The 24,766-nt window shown below is 42.3% G+C and overlaps 2 protein-coding genes across 3 annotated transcripts in view; one reads left to right on the top strand and one right to left on the bottom strand.

Moving 5' to 3' along the window:
• Nucleotides 1-23,913, bottom strand: part of IQGAP3 (IQ motif containing GTPase activating protein 3) — a 187,733-nt gene extending 163,820 nt beyond the window's left edge. Inside the window, exons 1-8 of the mRNA XM_085639704.1 lie at nucleotides 23,772-23,913; nucleotides 10,137-10,224; nucleotides 9,024-9,180; nucleotides 7,316-7,393; nucleotides 6,439-6,515; nucleotides 3,409-3,476; nucleotides 2,649-2,762; nucleotides 1,471-1,649 (exon numbers count right to left, since the gene is read on the bottom strand). Of these exons, the coding sequence (XP_085495830.1) occupies nucleotides 1,471-1,649; nucleotides 2,649-2,762; nucleotides 3,409-3,476; nucleotides 6,439-6,515; nucleotides 7,316-7,393; nucleotides 9,024-9,180; nucleotides 10,137-10,224; nucleotides 23,772-23,802 (792 nt within the window). The 5' untranslated portion in view covers nucleotides 23,803-23,913. The remainder of the gene's footprint in view (nucleotides 1-1,470; nucleotides 1,650-2,648; nucleotides 2,763-3,408; nucleotides 3,477-6,438; nucleotides 6,516-7,315; nucleotides 7,394-9,023; nucleotides 9,181-10,136; nucleotides 10,225-23,771) is intronic.
• Nucleotides 23,914-24,041: 128 nt separating this feature from the next.
• Nucleotides 24,042-24,766, top strand: part of TTC24 (tetratricopeptide repeat domain 24) — a 156,897-nt gene continuing 156,172 nt past the window's right edge. For both annotated transcript variants that reach the window (XM_085638190.1, XM_085638188.1), the window contains exon 1: nucleotides 24,042-24,224. The gene's annotated coding sequence lies outside the window, so the exon portion shown is untranslated. The remainder of the gene's footprint in view (nucleotides 24,225-24,766) is intronic.

Raw genomic sequence — 24,766 nt, 5'->3', positions numbered from 1 at the left:
GAACCGACTCCTGGACGTCGTCGACCTTCAGGGACCACGTGGCTGCGGAGACAAGCTACACCTCATCCCCTGTTTGCACCCGACATCGCCTGGTACCTACCTGGTGCCACGCCGGTCACTGGCTAGTGACTGAACACTGTCCCCTCTGCTTACAGGTCTTCTACAACTCCGATTCACCCTTGGATCCACCGCATCTCTTCTGGACCGACCGCCTGCAGCATCTCTGTCATCAGGCTCCATTGAACAGATAGACGAAACCCGACGCACTTCGAGACCTATGCACCCGCTTCCTGTGGGTGAGGTAAAGCTGGCACTCCGGTGCACAAGTGTAGAGAAACATCTCTAGTGTCTGTGTTTTAAGTCTTAAGTTCGTAGTCCATCCAGAAGACCCTTCTAGCAGTAACTTTTGAACTTTTACGCACCCATTGAAAACCTATGGGAGCCCGCGTGTAACTTTCCTCACTGCACACGCGACCCGTGGACCTCCTGGTCACTAACTGAAGTTAGCTCCTTGTAGGCCCAGCGATTCTAGAGGCCCAAGGCCTTTTCCCTTTCCTGTTCGTGGTACTTATACCACTATTTTAGTATATGGTTTGATCGGCCACCAGGGCCTATCCATATAAAGTGCAACTTCTGTATATTGTAATACTTTCTTGTTTAACGATTTGTGCTCCTGTGCTCATAAAGAGTCTAGGGGATACTTTGAGTAATAAATACATATATATTTTGAATATACATCTGTGTGGTGTCCTTTCATTGGTATAAAGGGGGGTTACATATGGTAAAACAGCTTGCTTAACACGCTTTAACGAGTTTAGCCTCATAGACTGCTTAGCCTACGCTACCACTAGGGCAGCTAGTCCGAAAAGGTTGACTTACAACCACACCATAAGGGTTGCTTGGCATGGTACAAGGTGGTCACTTTAACTAGCGAACATCGTATACCAGGCCAACTTCTCACACCACTATACAAAAGAGAAATGATTGGCTTTGAACTGTTGAAAGCCCAAACCGGTTTAAACAAATAAGAATGAAAAAAAAGAAAGGAAAAAAAACAAACACTGGCAAAGCAAAGAAGTGGGTCACCAGTCCTTGAACTGTAGTGTACCTCTATATAGCGGGTAGTCACACGTGATAAGGCAAAATACTGCCACGCAGAGTTCAAAAGGGCCTGTGGCTGAAGTGGGCCAACCTACTGACACGTTCTGCATGACATGGTGGATGGAAACAAAATGTGTACGACCGTTGAGCAGGCCAACAGATTAAGGGCTTACCCAAAAAAATAAATTTCAAAACAAATATTAATATGCTGGAAATCAGAGTTATTCTTGCCAACCACAACGCCTTGTCTACAGCAGCTGCTTACAGATAGAAGAAACATTTTACAACAAAAGAAACGCAACAGGGAAGGAGTAGCTCCACGCTAAGCAGGTTGAATGCAATCGCAGTTGGGTGTAAGGAATGTCTTACTCTGTTCCGGGCATTGGCCGCTTTTTCTGCCTTGGCCTGGTAGAGCATTTCCTGATAAACAGCTGCCAGGGCATCCTTCAAATGGACCAGCAGAGCATTGGGATTCCGCAGTGATGCCATGGTTTCATGCACAATCCCCCTCTCAACTGCTTCGTTGATAGCAATGACAGCAGCATGAACTGAAAGAAATAACAGGAAAGTAAATGTCACATGAGAAGAAAAGCACAGAAGAATGTGTTTATGCAAGAGAAAGATGTACCTGAATGCACCAATACAATGTGCAAAGCGGTAAATAATGGCGATTTTCTTCTTTCTTTTCTAAGGAGCACTTAACTTTCCATCTTCCCAGTTTACAATGGTAGGGTTAACAGACATCGAATGATCGGTATGGGATGTATCAACACGGTCATGGTGGAATTCAGTGGGCTAAAAAGAGTCTGTATTTTCGCAGACTGTGGCATGGTTATTTCTTATCCAACATCTAAAGCATCAATATGGAGTTGATTTGATTTTTTTTTTTTTATAAATCAAACCTACCAACTTCCCCCAGCCGAGTAAAGAATGAAGCAAAAGAGCCATTACCAGTCTAAAGTAAGTAATGTCTCCCCAATCACTCTCTGGAACCTTCAACAGCATGCCCCACCCCCAACGTTTTACATTCAATAGAATTGTGCCGAGTCCTAGGAGGTAAGATTTCGGGTACATTGTTCAGATCTGACTGAAGGCTCTGCGAGATATCTAAGCCCCATCAATTGCCACTTTCACTAGGTGAAGAGCGCTACTTTCAGAGTCCTCCTTCTACATAATAACATTTCATATTTCTTTTCAATAACGTCTTATGAAAGCAACGTCTCAGCCACGACATCTTAATGATCTTGCGGACTATAGACTTAAAGCATTGATCTACGTTTTCAGCTTTCAGTAAGATAGTGAGGTCTGCAAGATCTACGATTTAAGAAAGGTCACTGTAAGCGTCTTCTCTACTCTACATGATGCTCGCCTTGGACGATAGAATATCTGAAATCTGCAAAGTCTTACACAGTAAATCACCCTGAAGCACCAAAAGACCAGAGGAAACTTTGTTGTTCTTATAACTCGTGGAAGGAATAAAAAGCTTAGTCAAATTAAACAAATGTTAAAAAAAAACAACAACAAAAATATATTAATAGTGGCATTGCCTGCAGCTTCATCCACAGAGAGTTCATTGGCAAGAATTCCTCCAATTTTACTGAATGCCGGCATCTGCAGTCCATACTTGTCCAATTCAGACTTCATGTTGTTAACTTCTTCCTCTGCAAAAAATAACCCAAAACAACTAATTCAAATATTTTAACAGCCTCATTTTAGGAGCAGGAACTTCAAATACAGAAACTGGATTTTTTTTAAAACCCACACAATTTTAAATTTCATTTAGTGGGGCACATCAATTGGGTAAGGCACATTCAACTAGTTTAAGGTATGGGCTTGTAATGGTAAGAGTTCACATTTTTGACTACTACATGCATAATGTGAACCTCCAAGTGACGTCCAACTACCACACAAATTCTTCCATTTAATAGCTCGTATTAGAGTTAAAGGAGAATAATTATTTGTCACAGGAGCACAGTGTTGCAGGAAGAAACCCATATCACAGTTCAGGAATTAAAAGCCATTGGTATATTGGAGTATGAAGGGGAGGTTTTTCAAAAATGAGTCAGGTCACACCTGAAGTGAGGACAGTAACTTCTTTAGACAGACTTAACAGCACCCACCCCCTTCACACCCGTCCTTCACATACCCTATAGCATCTTCCACTCTCACCAATAGACACCAGTTTAAATCTGCAGGGAATGGGGAACACAGAAGATACTACCCTACTATGTAAATCAGTCAACTTTATCAGGAACCTTCATTCTTTGTACGTCGTGCCCTTCATTAAAGACAGATCTATTTTCTTACCAGTAAAATTCACTTTCCCGTACAAGTCTTGTATTTGTGGAGCCAAACCAAGCTTAAACAAGAATAAACTGAAATAAAACATAATTAGGCTATTAATACATTGAAAAACACCTTCAAAACTTACCAAAATTCTACCAGGAACCTTAAACAGTAGTAATAACTTATCACATTTAATGAAGAAACACTTTTGCACCGGATTTCTTGAATATCCTTCCTTAGTTGTCAATTTAATTTCTTAACAGAGGAATTACAGAAAGCATTTGAAGTCCCTGACATTTCGTCCCTATTTTGATTTTCTATTACTTTAAAATACATTCCCCGTCACTCACATATGTAAACAAAACCCAAACTGTATATATCCAGTAATTTACAATTTAGGAGTTCATTTTTTTCTAGACAGCGAACAATTTGGTTTCCTGCCTATGTCTCTGCCTAACAGAAGAAACCAACACGAAACAGGTCTTTTAGTCAGCACTGGTCAGGTACTGTCAACAATCCTTCAAGGCCAATAAAGGTGCAGAATAAACCTTGCCAGTAGAATGCACTGTATCCATTTAAAACCCCTTTCCTTTTGCCATTTTAACTAGTTTAAGAATGCCCTTCATTTCAACTAAGAGAAAGTATGCTCTAATGTGGCTGTTATATAAGTGATCACTCTGCTATAACTAGTTAATATTAACTAGTAATTAATATCCGTTAAAACGGTCTTAAACACTTGAGTTGTACATGGCTTTATAACAGCGCTAAACCCCTACAGATATTTTAGCGTCAATGTGTCTTTTGCCTACTGATAAATGGGAATAGGGAAGGAACAAATGTATTATTTAAGGAACAAAATAAAAGTGATTCACAACTGTATTTACCAGTGCAGAAAACTTTGAATCGAGCAGATATGGCAAAACAAACAGATAACTTGACAAGAATCACACTCTGGTTAATAGGATAACTAGATATAAAACCCAACTCCCGGGATTCCCAAAAATGTCATCGGACACCACATCTCCCATTGTCAACATTTCAAAAAACAGCTGCTCTACCACAAACGTACTGCTCACGTGGTTCAAACAAACTGGACCAAGAGACCAGTCAAACATAACCAAAACCAACACCACAAGTGTTGCTCAGCCATTGATGAATAAGGTTTTAATGCCAAGGAATTTTCAACACAAGACTTTACCAAAGGGCTTATGGACAGTAGATTTGGAAATAATTGGTGGAAAAAAAGTTGCATGACATTTAATACGGACAAGATCGGGAAAGTCTGCTCAAGAGCATTCGCTTTATCATTGCTCGAATATCAAACTTTGTCAGACTGGTGCCACAAGAAGACTCTGGAATAATCGAAAATGTGAATTGGTAGCACATTATATAAAGCACTATTGCTTTACCGATACTAGTAATTACTACTCAATTAATATGACAGTTATTCGAGATCAGAGGGCATTTATTGAACGGTGCTGCATGATACTGGACCAACGTCCTGTTGAAAGTACAATAAAGTAGTTTGTGTAATAAATAACATTAGAGAGGAGGCAAATCAAAGGAGAAAAAAATGTAAGCAGTAAGAATTCACACTAAACTTGAGTTTATAGGGTAAAGGGTGCTGGTGAATTAAACAATTATTCATAGTTATCTGGAAGAGAAACCTGTGGAAACTGAATACATACATTTACCATGGCATGGAAAGTACACAAATAAAGGAAATTGTAGTAATGCTATTCATGTATAAGTAAGTACCTCACAATGTGGGTCATGATAAATTATTTTAAATACTGAAGGATATACCTGGCAAAAACTGTAAATTAGTTAAAAATAAAAGAATATTGAAAAAGGAGTAGTAAAAATGGAGTCACTACAAGCAACGTTCTATTCCAGATGTAAAATTATGTTCAAACTCACATTGAAATAATTTATGGAGACACAAAATAACTTGCTTCCAAATAATATATGACTGCTGATCATGACTCTTTAGGTTTTTAATGGAATCTTTTTACTCTATTCTGATCCGTTAACCCAACAAATTTAGCAAAATGGAAGTAAATAAGTACTCCAGGAGGAGATATATAGGATAGCATTGCAACCTCCATCCAGGTTGGCAGAAAACGAGATTTATAATCCTTGAAATTTCTGTTAAACAGCACTTGAAAGATGCATTCGTCCAAAATGATTTCATGGAAGGAACCAAGGTGAAGCATTCAATATCATAGAAATGATGACACAAAAGCCCAAACCTAGAAGCACTTAATTCTAACATGGCTTGGAAGTGGCCTTCCAGTGAGAAACGTATATTTTTATTTTATGAAGAAGGTGGAAAAGCTACCAGTTAGGCTACAAGCTGGAGCCATGTATGACGAATTAGTAGTTTTGAGAAAAAAAGTAACAACCAAATACCATTTTTAAATTGACCCCTGAACTCTATTACTAAGCTAGCAGAGGATTTCTGGGTGAAATTCAAATCAATTAAACGTGGCTAGGTATTGCCGCCCCTAGATTTTTAAAATGCAAGAACACAATATCGAATGTAACCGGCGAGAATATCCAGTCCTGAAAATCACTTTTGGAACGTGCTGCAGAGCAGCCTGAACCTACTCCACACAAGACCATCTCAAAGAAAAAGGCGCACGTGATGCTCCCCTTCAGACAACATCCTCTCCTTCCTAGTTCCACCTTACACACTGCACTTTTCCCATAGATATCTACCACCAGCTTTCAGCAGGTGGTAAATATTTGTGTTAAAACCCAAGTAATAGGGATTCCATGCAGAATTCCACCTGGTGAATCAAAGTCCACACAGCTATTCTGTGGGGATTACCTCTTAATAGGTGAGCATATAGATGGTGAACTGGCTGGAAACAAATTCCTTCCAAAAGGACTGTATACCAATACATATATATCCACCCAACATGTAATTAGGGCATTAAAAATTAAATGGTTACAAAATTATCAGTTTCAGAAAAATGGTTAGCTCAAGAAAAACCCAGCTGTAGTAGAGCGGATTCTCAGGCATCTAAAGGAGAACAGTGATCTCACCTTAAAGCATGAATACAGTAGACAGCCCGAGGCATGTTTTTCTTATCATAGATGTCTGTGGTTTCCGGCTGAAAAATCTATTTAAAAAAAAATAAAAAAAATAAGATTCAAAAGTGGAAATTAAAAAAGCATCGATTTTTAGAGACAGAGCGCCTATAATCAACAAACAACTGAGCTTACTTTTAATTTTAAAAGTTAGCTGAAAGCTTAAGAGAAATTTCTACCCAAGCACAGAGGAAAAATATATAGGAAGTGTTGTTCTGGTTAGCACAAGCTTACAAAAGTATTGCTAATGTTCTTTTCTCATTTTTGACTCAGTGGAAAACAGCAGAACTCCAACTGGAAGATTGGCTTTAGAGTCATACTGCATACTAATTAAAAGAAACCCATAATAATATACAAAGCACAATTAGGCTATTTCCATTTAGCCCCATGAAGACTATGTGCATGCTGAACCCTTCAATATTTGCTGTGAGCATGGACAGCTCACCGCCCTTATTCCCCATCCCATCATACTTACTGAACCCTACTAGAACTCCTCCATGGCACACTACTTAAACACATGGCTGCATGCAGTCTACTACGTAGGACTTCCAAAGCACATAAAACGGTCGTGGATCTAGTGTTGCCAACATGTCTTTGCATTTTAAACCTCAATATCATCCATGGCAAAGCACATTATGCACTAAACACATCCCATGTCTTCCTGTGGAAGTCATTAAAATAAAATCAACAAGTACAGTGAACAACAAGCACCAAACGGTACATTTACAAAAAATAAAAAATATGTTCCACATGTTAACCACATATTAACAAAATAACTTGGATCAAATTCCAACCGTGTGTTGTAATTCAAGTGTCTTGTATAGTGCATTACCGAAGGAAGGCCAATATGGTTCATAGCACTCCGCCAGTGGTTGACATTATCGGTATGTCGAAAATGAAGGCCAGTTGCCTAAAGGAAGATATCGCATATTAGATTGCATTTAAATCCGAGACAACTGCTTAAACAGACGTCCGCCACATTTATTCAACAAAACATGGACATAATACTGTGTGATGTTACATTTTGCTTGACTGTCTCACCTGAATCGAATTTGTAAACTTAATCTCATCTATATGGTCAGTGGGTACATCTGCTCTTTACCAGAACCCCCTTTTCACTGATAAAAATATAAATTGTGTGAATTAATTGCTAAAAATAATCTGAGCCACTGGTAATTTCTCGAAGCCACATTCACGTCTATTGAGGTTTGTGTTCTATGCGTCACTACACACAGGAACCAACCATTGGTCCTGCCCCAAGGTGAGTAGTCCAGTCCACACAAACAAACTAGATCCCCTCTGAATGAGCCTAAAAACACTGATGAGCCCCAACAGGGCGGAAATCGCTAAGGTGCAGCTTTTGTCCTATGGCACAGAAAGCATCAGTTGTTCAGATTAATTTCAAGCATTTTATAGATCACTTTATGTACTTCACGTAGTCCATTTTCAGCCAATAGGGATAATGCATCGATATAAGCTAGATATAGAAACTATATTTGATCTGTACTTTATGGACCGTACAATTCTTCCATGTAAAAGCTCATACCAGCAGACCTCGATGGCACCCAAGAAAGAAAGAGCGTCACATAAGTCTTTACATTAGAGACGAGTACAGTCAATGAAGGTAGAAGGATGGAAGGATTAATTTTTTAGAATCTCTATCCAGCCCAAGCACCATTTTAGTGGCCTGGTTGTAACTAGAGTACAATGATGGGCTTGAATGTTAACCTGCATAATAGAAATTAGATACACTGTTTGGAATGTCAACTGGGTACGTCCAGAAGAAGATGCCAGCAGATAAAGAAAGTGTTCTTGGAGGGGTCAGTGGGGAGTTAAACACAATTAAATGTGTTTTTCCTTTTTATCCTAAGGCACTCACACTGGAGTTATAAACTTGAGAAAGCACCGATTTTTACCCAGGTTTCAAAGGATTGTATGTGGTATCCTCATTTTTAAAAAAAATCTATTTTATTGAATTTTGCATGTACAGGCGTTCTTTTAGTCAATACATTTGGTATGGTACATATATATTAGGGAGTCACAGGTACACTTCAGGTGATAATATAGCCCCTATTCTGATCCTAATTGTTTGTATGTGGTATCCTAATTTATAGGGATCTGTCACAGAAGAGGTTTAATTGGAAGACAGGTAAAAGCATTTGCTGCAGCCAGAGACAAAGAATTGTTACACTTACATATGTGAAGATTCAGAGAAAAGTAAGGTATGTTAGCAACTATATGGGGAATACAGAGCTACTAGTTGTCCAAATACATTGTTTTTGATTTACATACAGATGAATGGTGATCTAGCATATACACCCACATGACTGCACTTTGTGATCCTCAAACATGTTTTCTACTCATTTCAAGTAGCTCCTTCTGTGACTAGGCAGCATGTGAACTGTGACAACCACACACACACTTGATATGTTCTTACACCTGACATGCATTATTATCCCTTTACTCTGGTTTAAACACTCTAGTACAGTCAATTTAATTCCAAGTTTTTTGGTAAGTACATATAAATTCTGACTATTTACCTTATATCGCTGCTGCTCACTGTCGTAGATCTTTTTAAGAGGTACAATATCTGGTGCAAAGAAGTGACCCAGCTTTGCCAAGATGACTCCATTCCGCAAGCTTTCTTCCAACTCTGTTGGTGGGGGCAATTCTTCATTCAAACAAGTTTCCATCCAGCTGTGCAAAGGAATTGGGGAACACATTGGGTTTTTTTAAACAACTTTATCAGAATGTAATCAACATCAGCAGAAAGAGTTATAAAGCGAAGACACACTTATAGACACATTTATGTACCAATGAAGAAAATGCTACTTAAACAAACTATACAAAATCTTTATATTGTGTGCCACGGTCTACTTTTATAAGCCTTTAGAGTCATTCCAAGTATCGGAACCTCACTCAACATTCAATGCTCTTTTACATAACTCAGAACCAATCGTTTTCACTACATTTCAAAAAGCACTGAAAATGAAGCAAGCATTTTTATGACAAAGGAAGCAGACTACAAAACAAATCGTGCATTTCTATCAAAATTAGTGATAGAAAATATTGGAAATGGCTTATTCTTAGGTTCTGAATCCACTTCTCAAAAAAAGCCAATAATAATGCATTTATAATTAATAGGAGGAAAAGATGGCGTGTATGCAGAAAATGAATTTGTTTAGCTCACTTCAATAGATTCATAAAATGGACTGGTCTATGTTTACAGGACAAAATGTTCATTATCTACTAGGTCGACAGTTGCCAGAAATGACATTCCTACCAGAAGACTGCCTATTAGCGGGCAGAGTCAGTCCCAATGCCGGGTCGCAAAACATGGTAGGAGATCACAGCTCAATTACTTAGAAGGTACAGTGATGAAACAGAAAAAAAAGTTCCAACAGTCATGAGAAAAATATAAGAAATGTGCACAATTGTGAATAGGACTTGAGCTTGAGAAACTGGTTGATTCTTGGGTCAACACAAAATAAAAATGCAGGGCAACGCAGAGTGTAATAATTTCTCAAGTACTTGATTCTACCAGCAAATGTACACAAACATTTACAAAATACATGGAGCATTCCACATTTACTATAAACAGGATAAAATACTCTGGGAAATAAACCATCAACTAATGTAAGTTGCGCACAAACCGTTTCGCTTCTTCTAGGTGGCAGAGGTACTGATAAGCAATATTCTGCCGCCTCTGCTCATCCATCTCATCTGCTGTAAGGCGCTCATCTAAAAAAGAAATAGAAAATGACAAAATTTTAAAAGCTGAATACTTGCTGTGAATTGGTCTGACAAAATGAAAATAAGCCGCTAGAAGTACACACATACACTCACTCTCTTCTGTTTCCACAGGTTTCTCTTCCAGAAAACTAAGCATCATAGTTTAAACTGCCAGCTCACTTCACCCTGTAAACTATTTATATATTACCCAGTGGCAGTCGTCACTGAGTAGTTATCAATCAATCAATCAATATGAACTTTATTCGGATAAAACAACGTATCCATAAAAGTACAGCATAAAATAAATAATATACAAAAATGCTAAAAAAGCCAGAATATACACAGATTTTAAAAAGGTCCATTAATCAGGGTGCATAGAGTTACGTATACGCATCACTGTTTTCAAGAATGATCCAACTCTTAAACATAGTTCATCATCAGTAATAGCTAGTACCTTTTCATAGGCCACTTTATAATCCATAATGTGGCGAGACTTAAAATATGGGATCAGGAATTTTTTCGTAGGGGCTGAGTAGTAACTACAAAAGAACAGGAAATGAAGCATTGACTGCCCGTGGGTATTATTACATGGACACGGTAATGAGTTAAGGTTATGTGTGAAACCAATAGGGAATGACAGCAAGTATTTCATGGTGTCTGTCCTTAACCTAAAGAACAGGCCCCTTTCCCAACAACTGATTGGTTTAAGAAGGTATATAGGCATAGCAGGGGATGCATCTATCAGCATGTATCTAGCAACTGAGGTTTTATTACACTCAGTTGATGCTCGTGCTACTTTATAGGAGTCATACAAAGTTTTTTCCACTTTTTTAATATTGACAGAATTGATTTCAAGTGGAGTTAAAAAAAGATGTTCCATATTTAAGCTACGTAGGCTTTTGCAGACCCCTGCTAACCACGGTATGTCCATCCCTTTATCACATTTTAGGCAGTCAGTGATTATTTCCCTAGTCAGCTGCGCAGCCGGATTCTTCCAGATTCTTAACCAAAATAGAATAGGACGAGCTTTGATGAAGTCCTCCACATAAGGTAAATTAAGTTCACTGTGAACAGCATATGTAGAGGAAGAGAAAGGTGCTCCTAGAATCTTACGGCAGAATCTATTCTCTTCACGTTGTATGGGTACACTGACTATATTCCCCCATACCTCCGCCCCATATGTTACTGTTGGTATGCATTGCAGTCTATACATTTTAATAATGGATGATACAACCTCTATATTCTTTGGCTTGGGTAACCTAAGTATGGTGTTGATAGAGTTAATAAACTTTCGTTTACAATACGCTATGTGATCATTCCATAGACCATTTGATGCAAAAGTCAGACCAAGATATGGAAAGGTACAGGTACTCAATAATTGATTAGAATTTACTGCTATTGTAAGGTTGGAATATTTCTTAGATCCACATGACATTAAAAAAGATTTTTTTAAATTAGTGCACAGATCCAAGGATGCCATAAACTTTACAAAATCTTGGACCAGGCTGCGTAGGGCTTTAGGGGTGCGCCCCATCAGGACTGCGTCGTCAGCATATAACAATGCAGGGATTTTGTTGCCGCCAATTGTTGGGACGTCTATTGTTGAGATTGTCAATGATTTAGTTAAGCCATTAATATATAAGATGAATAGGAGAGGGGCCAGTACGCAGCCTTGTCTGACCCCTCTGCCTACTTCAATAGCTTTGGAGATCTCACCAGCCATACTAATACGCACCCTGGCTTTTAGGTCTCTGTGCAAGTAAGCTAAAAAAGAAACTAAAGATTCATCCAGCCCGAGATCCAACAAGATTTGCCACAATCGTGATCTATTAACGAAATCAAAGGCCGAGGTAAGGTCCATAAATGCCAGGTACATAGGGACTTTCTTGGCTACATTGTATTTACCAATGATTAAGTTAAGGTTGAGGCACTGTTCCACAGTGCCAACCTTACTCCTGAATCCCAACTGGCATGGATGGAGCACTTTAGAATCCTCAGCCCATGAACTGATCTTATTAAACAGCACCCTTCCCAAAATTTTAAGGGTGTTGTCAATCAGCGATATTGGCCTGTAGCAACTCGGATTTGAACGGTCGCCCTTCTATTGGGACAATAGTGCTACAGGACCAAGTTTCGGGGATGGATGAATTGGTCAAATTGTTAAAAACATTGGTGAGTAATGGCGCCCAAAATTCAGGGTGACTCTTAATGAGGTCGATAGGAAGACCGTCTGGGCCGGGGGCTTTTCCTCCCAGACTTTGGCTAATTGCTTCTTCGACTTCAGAGAGATCAATCAAGATGTTAGCAGTATATGTGAGCTCCCTGGATTCGCAAACAATGGGGGCTGCGTAGATTTTGCTAAAGTGAGCCTCCCAAACCTCACTGGAAATATTGCAGCTAATTGGTGTGGATGTATTTCCCACAAGTTTCATGTCTTTGACAGTTTTCCAGAAGTTTTTACCATTTTTTAGCTCATTGGCGCGCACAAGTTGAGTCCAGTGATCGTTAGTGATCTCCTCCTTCCTGCGTGTGGTAGCCTTCTTGTAATTATTTCTCAATGTTGACACAAGAAGACTATCTCTAGGTTTAGTTTGGAGAGCCTTTCTTAACGCTCTATTAGCCGCAGAGCACTCTGCATCAAACCACCTAGGATCTGGATTTTTATTCTTAAATGGCTTAGACAATATTTTTCTAATACCGTGGCAGAGCTCGGAAAACGCATGGACTACCTCGCTATTATTTTCACTATAAGTCAGGCATACATTAATTAAGTTATGGTGCGATTTAACCATTGTTTGAAATAATGCATTGTTATCGATGCCACGCCACACAAGACGGAGGTTATCAGTTGATATCATTATATCCCTTGCTCCATGCGTGTGTTCATACATTGGACGGCGTGTGAAACTTAAAATGGTACTAATGGGATTATGATCACCATGTATTGTCGGGATTACTTCTGCCTTTAGCACATAATTAGCGAGGGGTGCTGATACAAAGATATAGTCGATGGTAGATGTTGAACCCCGACTTCTATAGGTTGGTACAGTACATCCATCAATAGTTGCTATTTCCAGAATATCTGAAAAATTCTGCGAGGTTAGGTGGTTCATTAGCTGCTCACCTCTCTTACATAACGTGCTTTTAATGTTGGACCGGTTATCAGAGTTAATAGTTCTAGGGAGCCTGACATTAAAGTCTCCACCTAGACATATGCCTTTATTTAGAGCGCCATATTCTCTTTCTAACTTAGAAATAAAATCAAACAACTTAGAAAAGTTCATATTGGGAACATTTTTAAAATCATTGTTATAAAAATTGATTATGTATAAAGAGGCCCCCCGGGTATAAAGGGATACTTGGAATATATCGCTGTTTGTGGGCACAACCCTAGTGCGACCACCTGCCTTGATGTTTATCCAGGTAGAGAGGCCACCAACGGGCCTTCCTGCAGTGGGAATGGGGGATAGAATGTTAAAACACTCAAAACCCTCCATAGACAGCTCCTGGGTTGCCCAGGTCTCTTGAAACATTACAATGTCCTGACCACTTATTAGCTCCCTCCAATCTCGTAAATTTAACTTGGATGCCAGGCCGGCGATGTTCCAACTCAGAATCTTAAGTGTCGAGTCTGCTGCTATTATGACCGGGACATCCTGTGAACTGGCCTGAGTGTATATATCAGTCAGTGCTGATGATGAAGCATCGCTTAACACTTCCCTTGTTGACAGGGATGGCAGTCAATCTTGACAATCCAGACCTGACAGCGATGTGAATCTATTATTAATTGGGATAGTGTTACGCATGTTGGGAGCGAATGCTTCGAAAGCCGGTTTGTAAAAGTAGCCTAAGGGTAGTGCCCATATACCAGTGCTATAACTGGCCTCTTCTCTCTGTGGCGATAGAATAGCTTTTGCCACCGATTGTCTGCGAAAATTAATAATTATACAGTCCCCTTTAATAGATTTGGGGGATGTTCCAAGCCATCCTACCCGTCTGACCATAATAATGTTATCAATTAAAGATGGCCTAAACCGCTTATGTTTAGATAACCAATCCACGCATTTACAACGTAATTGCTCCCAAGATTCTTTCTGATCCTGTCTCAGAAAAGGGACGCCAGCCAGAACCACAACGTATGGACAGGCCTCCGGGGGTAGGTCAAGTAACTCTTTATTTCCCTCGATGGGGATGCTAGGATTTGAATCAGTGCCAACATTGTACTGACTATTGTGTTGCATGTTAACTAAACCATCACCATGATGTAAGGGGATGGAAGCATTACTAGAAATTTGCGAGTTATTTGGTGGATTGGCGATGTTGGTCCCAGTTATACTTTTCAGGGGGATTATGCCTTCTGTAATTCCCGGAATTCCCTTATTATCTAGACAGGAGCGAATTGTATTACATGTCATGCAATCACTGATTCGCAGATTAGTAGTGGGGGGAGCAAGAGTATTTTGGCGTTCTGTAGGGATATTAGCAGTGGATTCATTTTGGGCCAAGTTTCTAGTGTTTGCCAAAATAGGTGACTTGTCTACAACAGGGGGAGCGATGTCCATTGATTGAACAATTAACCGTGGGTTTGGAACAGACTGAGCAACTGAAGTACATTCTTTCACTACAGCTAGGAGGTTATCAAACAAGGGTTTAACACAATCAGTAATCAAACCAACCAAAATGTTAATGTCAATAGCCCTAGTATGATTTCCATTGTCCATGGTGATTGGGAGCAAAAAATCAGTCTCAGTCTGAGTTCCGATTGAGTGAGAACAGGGTTTGGGCAATGCGATATGCATGGTTGGTGAGTCATGCGTTAAAACCTCCAGAGATGTTTGATTTGCGGATGAACGAATCCACGAGTTTAAAGTTGTGCGAGTAGAGCATGGGCGTAGTGGTTGTTTTCTTTTTACACAAGTGGGCTTCCCGGTTTTCCTTTTACGTTTTGCCCCCAGAGATGGGACGTCAGATGATACATGATTTAGTTCTGGCGAGACCACTGTAGTAATTTCGCATGTCTCTTCGCAAGCCACAGTAGGAACAGGAACGTTAGTATTACTTGCGGTAATATCAATAGTGTCAATAGGCAAACCTGAGGATAGAATTGATTTCCCTAAGCCAAGGGACAGGCGCCTCTCAGTAAGTTCGATCTCATTACTTACAATACTAACAGCTCTTTCCAGCATGTTCTCAATGCTTGTAGTGGCAGATTTCATAACAGGTGGGATGGTTCGCTTCCCCATTTATTTTTAAAACTGAACAAACTCTCACAAAGGCAGCTACACAAATGTAGTATCTTAGAGTCAGTATATTTGGCTCACCTGATTGTAGACATAAAGATGGCTGCAATGAAAGAGGGGTGGCCCAGCCCAGTCTCCTCCGGTCGATGACGGGCAAGGACGGGCCCGCCCTTGGCCCGGGCTTCGCCCGGGCGCGGCCCGCGCGCGTCCCGCGCTGCGGTGGTGCTGGGGGCCTGAAATAGGGCCTGGGCGCTGCAAGATGCCGTGTGCAGTGCGCGCCGGGCGCTAAGGCCGCTGGGTAATGTAGTTTTAGCCCGAGCCGTTCCCCTCACGGCGTGGATGCAGGCAGAGACCGAGGCAAGGGTGACAGGGCTTGATAACCCCCACAGAAGAGCCGTTCCCCTCACGGCTGACTCAGATTATGCAGAGCAGGAGCAATCAGGTAAGCGCGCGTCCCGCGCTGCGGTGGTGCTGGGGGCCTGAAATAGGGCCCGGGCGCTGCAAGATGCCGTGTGCGCCGGGCGCTAAGGCCGCTGGGTAATGTAGTTTTAGCCCGAGCCGTTCCCCTCACGGCATGGATGCAGGCAGAGACCGAGGCAAGGGTGACAGGGCTTGATAACCCCCACAGAAGAGCCGTTCCCCTCACGGCTGACTCGGATTATGCAGAGCAGGAGCAATCAGGTAAGCGCGCGTCCCGCGCTGCGGTGGTGCTGGGGGCCTGAAATAGGGCCCGGGCGCTGCAAGATGCCGTGTGCAGTGCGCGCCGGGCGCTAAGGCCGCTGGGTAATGTAGTTTTAGCCCGAGCCGTTCCCCTCACGGCGTGGATGCAGGCAGAGACCGAGGCAAGGGTGACAGGGCTTGATAACCCCCACAGAAGAGCCGTTCCCCTCACGGCTGACTCGGATTATGCAGAGCAGGAGCAATCAGGTAAGCGCGCGCTCACTTCACCCTGTAAACTATTTATATATTACCCAGTGGCAATCGTCACTGAGTAGTTATAGATAGGCCCATAGGAAATGCCTTTTTTGTTTTGCTTATAATTTTGGCACAGATTGACGAATCTTCACAAAACTCTCCAATAAAGTTCTCTTTTTGCCTAGTGTAGGTATGAAAGGTTTAGAAGTGATCGTCAAGCAGGGGCCAAGAAAATATAAAGTGGGGAGGGTCCCATAACGCAAAGTTCCTATGTATTTTCCATACACTTTCATCAGAAAAAGTAAGTGCAAAATATCTCAGAATAATAAGAAGAATCGTTCATGCAATCACAGATACAACTCCCTTAGGTGTAGCAAGTATGTGATATATGTAACATGAACTCTATACCATACATGTCACAGGTAGCCTAGTTCACATTATCAACCACAGATTTATGGGAACCTCTTTTTCATGCAGTGTGCAGTCTATATACAACTATTCAAAGAAAACCAAATTTCTCAACGTCTGCTCCAAAACTAATGCACTACTACAGAAAGCCTTTAACTGTATTAACCTCCTCACAGTCACTGAACCTACACTGAGAAACGAAGTTGATACGAGTAGAAAAGTGGGCACTGTAAACAGTATTTACTCTATGGAGGGAGTTTACTCTATACCACATTGTTTTCAGACAGTGAAACTCGTGAGAAATACACCACAGAGTATTAAAAAGTATGTACAGAACAGTGTACACTGTATGCAAAACTTGTCCAAAGAGACTATCCACTTGAAATAGCTAAGGTCTGAAGGTCATGAATATACTACCTGCAGCTTTCATACTGTGGTTGAACACTTTACATACATCCCATCTTTTGCAATGGAACAAGCAAATGTACATGGGTTGGTTCCTGGTGTACATATTTTTCTATGTTATGTAGAAATTGTCATTCAATGACGATTCCGTCTAAAAACTCAAGGGTGATTACAATACTTTTTATCTACTACGTAGAATCGTTGCCCTGTTGGGAACTTTTTCTGCTGAAACAAAAAAAATTGTGGGGAACATACTTGCCACAAGTTGACAACTGTCACCTGCACACAGAGTGTCTTTTAAATAAGAAGATTTATAATGTGTTTAATACCGCAACATACTTATGATGCATTAGGAGCACATGCATTTTCTAAACACTCACACCCATTAGCTGGACACAAGCTGTACAAAATTAGGTGGACTGGAAAACAATATTGTGGCTACCCGCCACTGTGTAAACTATAAAACAAACTAACACACTCATTGAAGGAGATCGTTGATGCCATTTGAGCGGTCATCAGTGATATCATAGAACATGTCACGAGTGATGCAATATGAGGTCATAAGTAGTGTATGGCAGAAGCACAAGTTATACTTAGCTCTGCTATAGATAACGTCACTTTAACCTTTGTTTTTTCAGAGAAAACAGAGAGAGAGAAAGAGAGAGAGAGAAAGAGAGAGAGAAAGAGAGAGAGAGAGAAAGAGAGAGAGAAAAAGAGAGAGAGAGAAAAAGAGAGAGAGAGAAAAAGAGAAAGAAAGAGCACTGGGTAGTTCCCAAGTTTAGGTGGAAAGCATCTCCCTCCTATATAGAGCACCCTACAAAAAAAGCGACACTAATTTCGTTCACCTCCCATGTCCATTTTTCTAGCAACGTTTTTAAGCACAGAATTAGTGCAGTGCCATCCACACCATGTTAGAAAGGGACAGTCATTTGTCCTTTATACAGCAAAGTCTTTAAGCTTAAGAATAGCCAGTGCCATCCAGACACAGTGTTAGAGTTTTGGATAGGCAAAAAATCATCCAAGCCAACCTGGAATGAATAAAAGCAAACCCTGACATGTTTCACTGTCATTACAGCTCTTCAGAGAGGTTTAGCTTTATCCAGACACAAGAAAGGGGAGGCATGGCCAACTGCCGAAGATGCCGGTCGCATGAGATAGGAGCTCCTGTGCCAGGGCATAGCTAGCCTGTAGCATCCCCACCCTCTGTGACCCATCCGACAGGAGGTGTCCCCGAGGTGTGGTGATGAGAATTACGGAGGTGCCGGACCTGTGGAAGCGTACATTGCGAACCTGTGGCGGAGGAGGGCTGGGCCGGGCCTGCGTGGTGAGCCGAACGCAGTGGGCCCAGGAGATGTGAAGCAGGAGCTCTGAAGACCCTCGGGGGTACGACAGGTAAAAGAGACAGGGCCCTCCGGTCTAGTGGTGGGACACCAATATAACCACATCACACTTCGAGGCAGAGTCCATCTTAACGCCGCTGCACTGACCGCAAACCCCCGCCTTATACAACGAGCTGAGCTGGTGCTCGCGTTAGTAGGTCGGACTGCGGAGGAAATGGGCAGGGCAGAATGCATGGTGCCTGATGAGCAGCACATGGTCCTTGTATGTAAAGCCAAGTCCCGGTCAGAGGCAGGCCTATCTAGCTCGCACGGACACTGACAGCCCTACAAATATGGCAGTGCCTCACAGTGCGGACAATGCGGAGGTGTAAGCTACACGCTGCCCGATGTGTCCCACTATACATGTGTACAGCACCAACCTTTGACCCCAGCTGGCCCTCAATCTTGCTCAAGGATCTGTGCTTACAGGCTTGATTGTAGGTGGCCCTACAAAGCCCACTCGTCGATGTGCAGGAATAGAGGTGTCAGGCCAGTGACACAGAGAAGCTGGAATACTCCTCACATCAAAGTGCTTTCATGTCCTCTCCCCAGACCGCCGGGGCGCTAATTACGGCGTCGTGGGACGCACCAAAAGAAGGCAGGCTGACACGAGGGATTAAGAGCGAACACAGCACACCGAAGCGGACATCTCCCAGTGGGCAAGGAAGAAGAACTGATACCCCCACCACATTGTGCCCTCCTCAGGACAAACTGAATGTAATTTTGAAGGAAATTAGGAAGTCTTGAATGTTGTTGGAAAACCAATTCAGGTCCCTCACTACAGATGCGGACAACAAGAAGCTTGCACTCAAAGTGAATACCAATACAATGACGTTACAGGACCTAGCCCCTTGCTGGAAGAAACAGTTTGAAATTGTGGAACAGCTCTAGCATCAGGTCTCTGTGTTGCAAGACCATATGGAAGACGCCGAGGGGTGCTCACACCGAAATAATGTCAGAATAATTGGAATGCTGGATAATAGCGAGGGCTCTAATACAATCCAATTTATACAGACCTGGCTGCGCACAGTGGTGGCCCCGGAAGGGCTCTCAGAACTGTTGTGTAGAACGGGCGCTTAGGGTTCCCGCAAGGAGGAGGGCACTTCCCGCCCTATAGTAACCCGAATACTCAATTACAAAAAGACTGTGACATGAGTCTTCGAAGTGCACGTGAAAAAACAACTATCAAACAAGACAACACATGCGTCTCCTTATTTTCAGACTACACCGTACACGTTCAGAAACAGCGTGCCTCTTACCACGTGATCAAGCAACACCTCCAATCCCTAAATTTGAAATATGCTCTACTGTTATCCCGCTCGGCTAAAAATCATACACAAACAAAAGAGCACCTTCTTTGATACTCCTGCCACGGTGTGGGAATGGATAGAACATACATTTGTCAACCTCCCTGTCGCTGAAGCCCTCAAACTTCCCGCCACACATCGCATGGAGAACGCAGACGAAGTCCCAGTGCAGAAGTCAAAGATGCTGGGAGGAGGATCTATTGCCCACCCCTGAACAGATGTTGGAGGGCCAGCATGCAGCCATCCTATCTGCAGCTCACTTTGGAAGGCACGCCAACCTACAGATGAAGAATACACATCGAGCGACACAGCTCACTTGTGACAATAGGCAGCCGCTTTTCCCCTCCATGACACCACAGATGCCAAATGACTTACTGTGTTGATGTGCTGCAGTATGAACGCTTTGGATGGGCATTGGATATCACCATCTCTTCTCTGCCACAGTGTTGGTGGGTTAGCTGAAGTACATGCTGGGACACAATCCCCTGGCAAGGATAATTGTCCTTGGATTCTGTATAAAACATCTGAGCAGGTATGTTGTTAACGGAGGCTGAAACGGATGGATGCAACTATTTTTGCATTACATTGGGGTTTGTGTTGGTTGGACCCCGGAGCCAGAACGCAATGTCTTCTTGGGTGGGTACACTAGGTCCTCCTAGGTGTCACCGTTGGCTGCTGTGCCAAAATAGCCCCATTTGCAGCTGCACTTACCACAATGAAGTGTTTGTTATGTTGTTATATATATAGGTTTGGTCGAACAATGTTCTTCAGTTGGACCTTCTATTGGGGAGTTCTTGGGGAGTTTATGATGGGTGCCAGATTACTGTTAATACGACACAATAGGCCTGACTTGGGAGTATGCACAGATATTATAACACACGTTGGAGGTGCCTGTGACAGCATCCCAGCTCTATAACTTCACCACTTGGAATGTTCAAGGGATGGGATCCATTCATAAACGTCAGAATACATGGTCAATTAACTAGGCAAAAGGCACATATAGTATTTCTACAGGATCCCGTTTGTCCGCCTCAGAGGTGGGGAAACTCCAGAAGAAATGGAGGGGACAGTTATTCCACACAACATACTCAACATTTGCATGAGGAGCTGCAATTTTGATTTAGGGTGAGGGGTCCCTTTTGTTGCTCAAGACATGGATATAGATACTAATGGTAGGTACACCCTGATCCGGGGCATCCTGGATGGTTTACCAGTGTTGTTCGGAAGCCTCAACACCCTGAACACTGATCAAGACACCTTTCTAACCCAGGTGGGAACAGTACTTACCAAAAGGACCATATTCCCCTGGATATTGGGTGGGGACTTTAACGTAGTCTTGGACACTAACTTGGATCGTTCACACCCCCCACGGTCAGGCGCGATCTCAATCCGACAAGCCAGAGCCCTTCAGACTTGGCCCCGGGGTGGTCACTGAGGGATGCATGGTTAGTCGAAACATGGCTATGCACAAATACTCTTATTATTCTCCGACACGTGTGCTGCACAAAGATAGATCGTATACTCTGCAGTCCGTCATCACTTTGGCCAATCACACACACGACCTATAAAATTGGTAAAACACTCTCCGATCACAATTCCTTGGAAGGGATTATCTCCTGGGGACGAATCCCCACATGGAGACTTGATCCTAGCCTCCTAGAAGACGGTGTTTTACGTAACACTATGTCCTCAACCAGCGACACCTATTTCCTAAACAACACTGATACAGCCTCCTCTACAATCATAGAATGGAAAGCATTCAAAGTAGTCATATATGGGACAGCGATTAGCTGTGTGGTGGGAGGACGCTAGACTGTTAGCCGGGACTTAAAACGGGTGGAGGAGGGTTCGGGCATGCTGGAGTGCAAAGCGACTCCGAGCATGGACAAAGCTAGAGAGCTCCAGGACTCCCGCACTGAATATGCGGAACTCTTTCAGCAGCTGCATATCAGATTTTCGAGTGTACACCCAGAAAGTACATATGGAAGCAGAAAGATCGGGTACACTATTAGGACAGATGATTAGAAATGCTCATCCCCACACACCTATACCTTAGATTGTCACCCAGACGCAAACCCATGTAACTACTCAGAACGAAATCAATGAGGCCTTTCACGGCTACTACAAATCTCTTTACTCGTCCCCACACCAGGTGGACCTGCAGGATATTAAAAGCTTCTTAGACAGAGTGAGCCTACCCTAAACAATGGCAGATGGCAAGGTGCTGCTTGCAGTGTCACTAACAGTCACTGAAATCTGTACTCCTATTAAGGAACTCCCCCTAACAAGACCCCAGGCCTAGATGGCCTCCTGGTGGAGGTCTTGTTCGGGCAATATAAAACTTCATAAATTAATATAAAAAAAAAAATACTTCTAATAATAATAGAGACTCTTCTCAGCAGGGCTGCTACACTAGAAAAAACAGTACTAGTGCTTCTTGACAGAGTTGCTATACTTTTAGTAGAAATGCACCAAGCATTTGCCATCCAAGATGCCATACTTCCCATGTCTTTGAGGATCTATTGGAATGTTGCATTATAACCATGCACCAAATAACAAGCCTTTGGTATCAAATTAAATTATATATTTACTAAAAGCAAGGAGTAGCTACACACTACTATTGCAAAAACAAGAAAAACTAAATGTAAAAGCTGACTGATACTAAACAAATTGATAACATTCTGTACTTCAGGCACCATCTCGTGAGTTTTACTTTGAGATTTGTGTATTTCAGGGTGTCTTATTTTGCCTTTCAATTCCAGCCTTCTCCCTGAACCTTGCACCCCTCCCCCTCCATATCACAAGAGCAGAATCAGTGGGAGGGAAAAAAATATTTTTTTTCCACGTGGATTGCTTCTGCACAGATCAACCCAATTACTGAAAACTTCTCAATCTAGTATCAGTGTTAAGATTTTGGAAGTAAACCCCATTGGGGGCATCCCCCCCGTTGGATTTTGGACATAAGGTTACGGATACTTGTGGATCCAGCGAGGCTTGGAGGAGTTGTTTTTCCCCTTCAATCATACGGCAGTTAGGCTCTCCATCTCTAGTCCTGTTGAAGACTTGCCGGGAAGTCTAACTGCTAACACATATACATAGGGTTGAAACGTCAACGGCAATCCTATTGGTTCCTGGTCGAAAACAGAACATATTTAATATCACATTCCTTCATGCTTCCAATTTCTGGGGGCCAAAAAATGACATCCATTTTATAAATTGACTGGCAGGCTCCGCTGCGGACACACCCCCTTAAACTGACCCACCCTACCCCCAATGTATGCGACCTACTAAGTCCCCCCCCGTCACCCCAACCTTACGTATAGGGATACATGCCATTTTGGAGTTTTTTCTGTGTTTTTTTATTTAGTGTATGTTTGTTAAACAGGACCGGAGGAACCTCTCTCGGAGCACTTCAAATGCGGCAACATTTCACAAGAGATACAAATAGGACAAAATCAATGTAGCACCACACGAGAGGTCACAAAACTATAAACATGTCAAGTTACAAGAGAAGCTCAAAGCTAGTAGACAGTTTAAAATGAAAGGTGCAGCTCAGCTCGGGTATTTTCTCGGTCATTGATGACATCTGCACCGTTGCCATACTTTGCTCTGGGCAGTGCCAGCACTTCCCTACAGAAGTGCCATATAGTAAATAGGGTATTGCCAGCTCATATTTCGGTCACAAAACATTCAGAATATTTGCGTCTTCACCCTTCCACTATCATTCGCACTTGCAATGGGTAATCATTTCCACGTCACCAAACCCCATATTAGATTAGTCCGTGGGCATCAGAAAATATATTAACTAAGAACCCTACGTGAAACTGTCTTGATGTTATAAAGCGGCATATTTCCTGTCAACACTCTTTAATCAAATGACAGGTTCCAGAATTTAGGCTTACCTCCAGTCTCCCGAGTTTGGACCTTAAACATTTTCTTGTCTCCACTTTCCAATTCCAAACAAGTCCCATTCAAAAGTACCCGAAGTATGTAATCAGAAGGCTAGTTTTAAACTGATAGGCTGAGAGATGGTTAGAGGCGGGACTTCGTGACTGTACTTCCCAGTGAGCCCTGCCATTGGTTACAAGAAGTGACCGGCCCAGAAAAACAGGGCACACCTAGTCTCAAAGAACCCGCCACCGCCGAAGCAACGGAAGTGACCGCCCCATTGCTCCGGAAGATATACCACGCTCTGACAGTCTGACTGCGTCTTGTATCAAAACATTGAACGCCCAGTCTCTGTTGTCCGTGGTGGCGTGAAGGCAGACTGAATCGATAAATCCGAACACTAGGACTGTCTCTAGAGAACTCGTTGCCATTTGGGGAAGAAGTGCAAACAGCACAACAGGGACCCGGTGGATATATATATATGCTTTATGGCTGTGGTTCTGAAATGGGGTACAGTTAGGGTAGTTTCGCTATCTAACAATTATGTTGAAGAATGATCCTGACTCGGGTTGTTTCATTTAAGCTAAACTGTTTTGGGTCATTTGTGACGGCTACTTTTGACTTTGCGTTTCATTTCTATATGTCTATAGTTAGTGGGCGGGATCGGCAGGGCACGGCGTGCCCCTACTTCAATTCCAAGGATTCCTTTCCCCTACTTTTTAGGTCTCGCCTGGCGTAAGATTACACGCGCAGTCTGGCTGGCGAGATTTAATGTTTTAGGTAAGATTTCTCTCGTGGGCTTTAAGCCCCGCCCCTCCTTTCCATTGGCTGGTGTCACCGTTTATGCTAAACGGTGGCCAGCCATTGGAAAGGAGCGTCTCGTGAGTACAACTTTTCTCTTTTAGAGCCTCCCAGTTGGACCGGCTGCCCCGACTTACTGCTGGCGTAAAAGGTTTTCTTATCTTTATGGGGCCAAACACATGGCCCCATAAAGATAAGAAACCAGTCA

Source organism: Triturus cristatus, chromosome 12 (assembly GCF_964204655.1).
Source record: "Triturus cristatus chromosome 12, aTriCri1.1, whole genome shotgun sequence".
Classification (NCBI taxonomy): Eukaryota; Metazoa; Chordata; class Amphibia; order Caudata; family Salamandridae; genus Triturus; species Triturus cristatus.
This window is presented reverse-complemented; position numbering and strand designations above follow the sequence as displayed.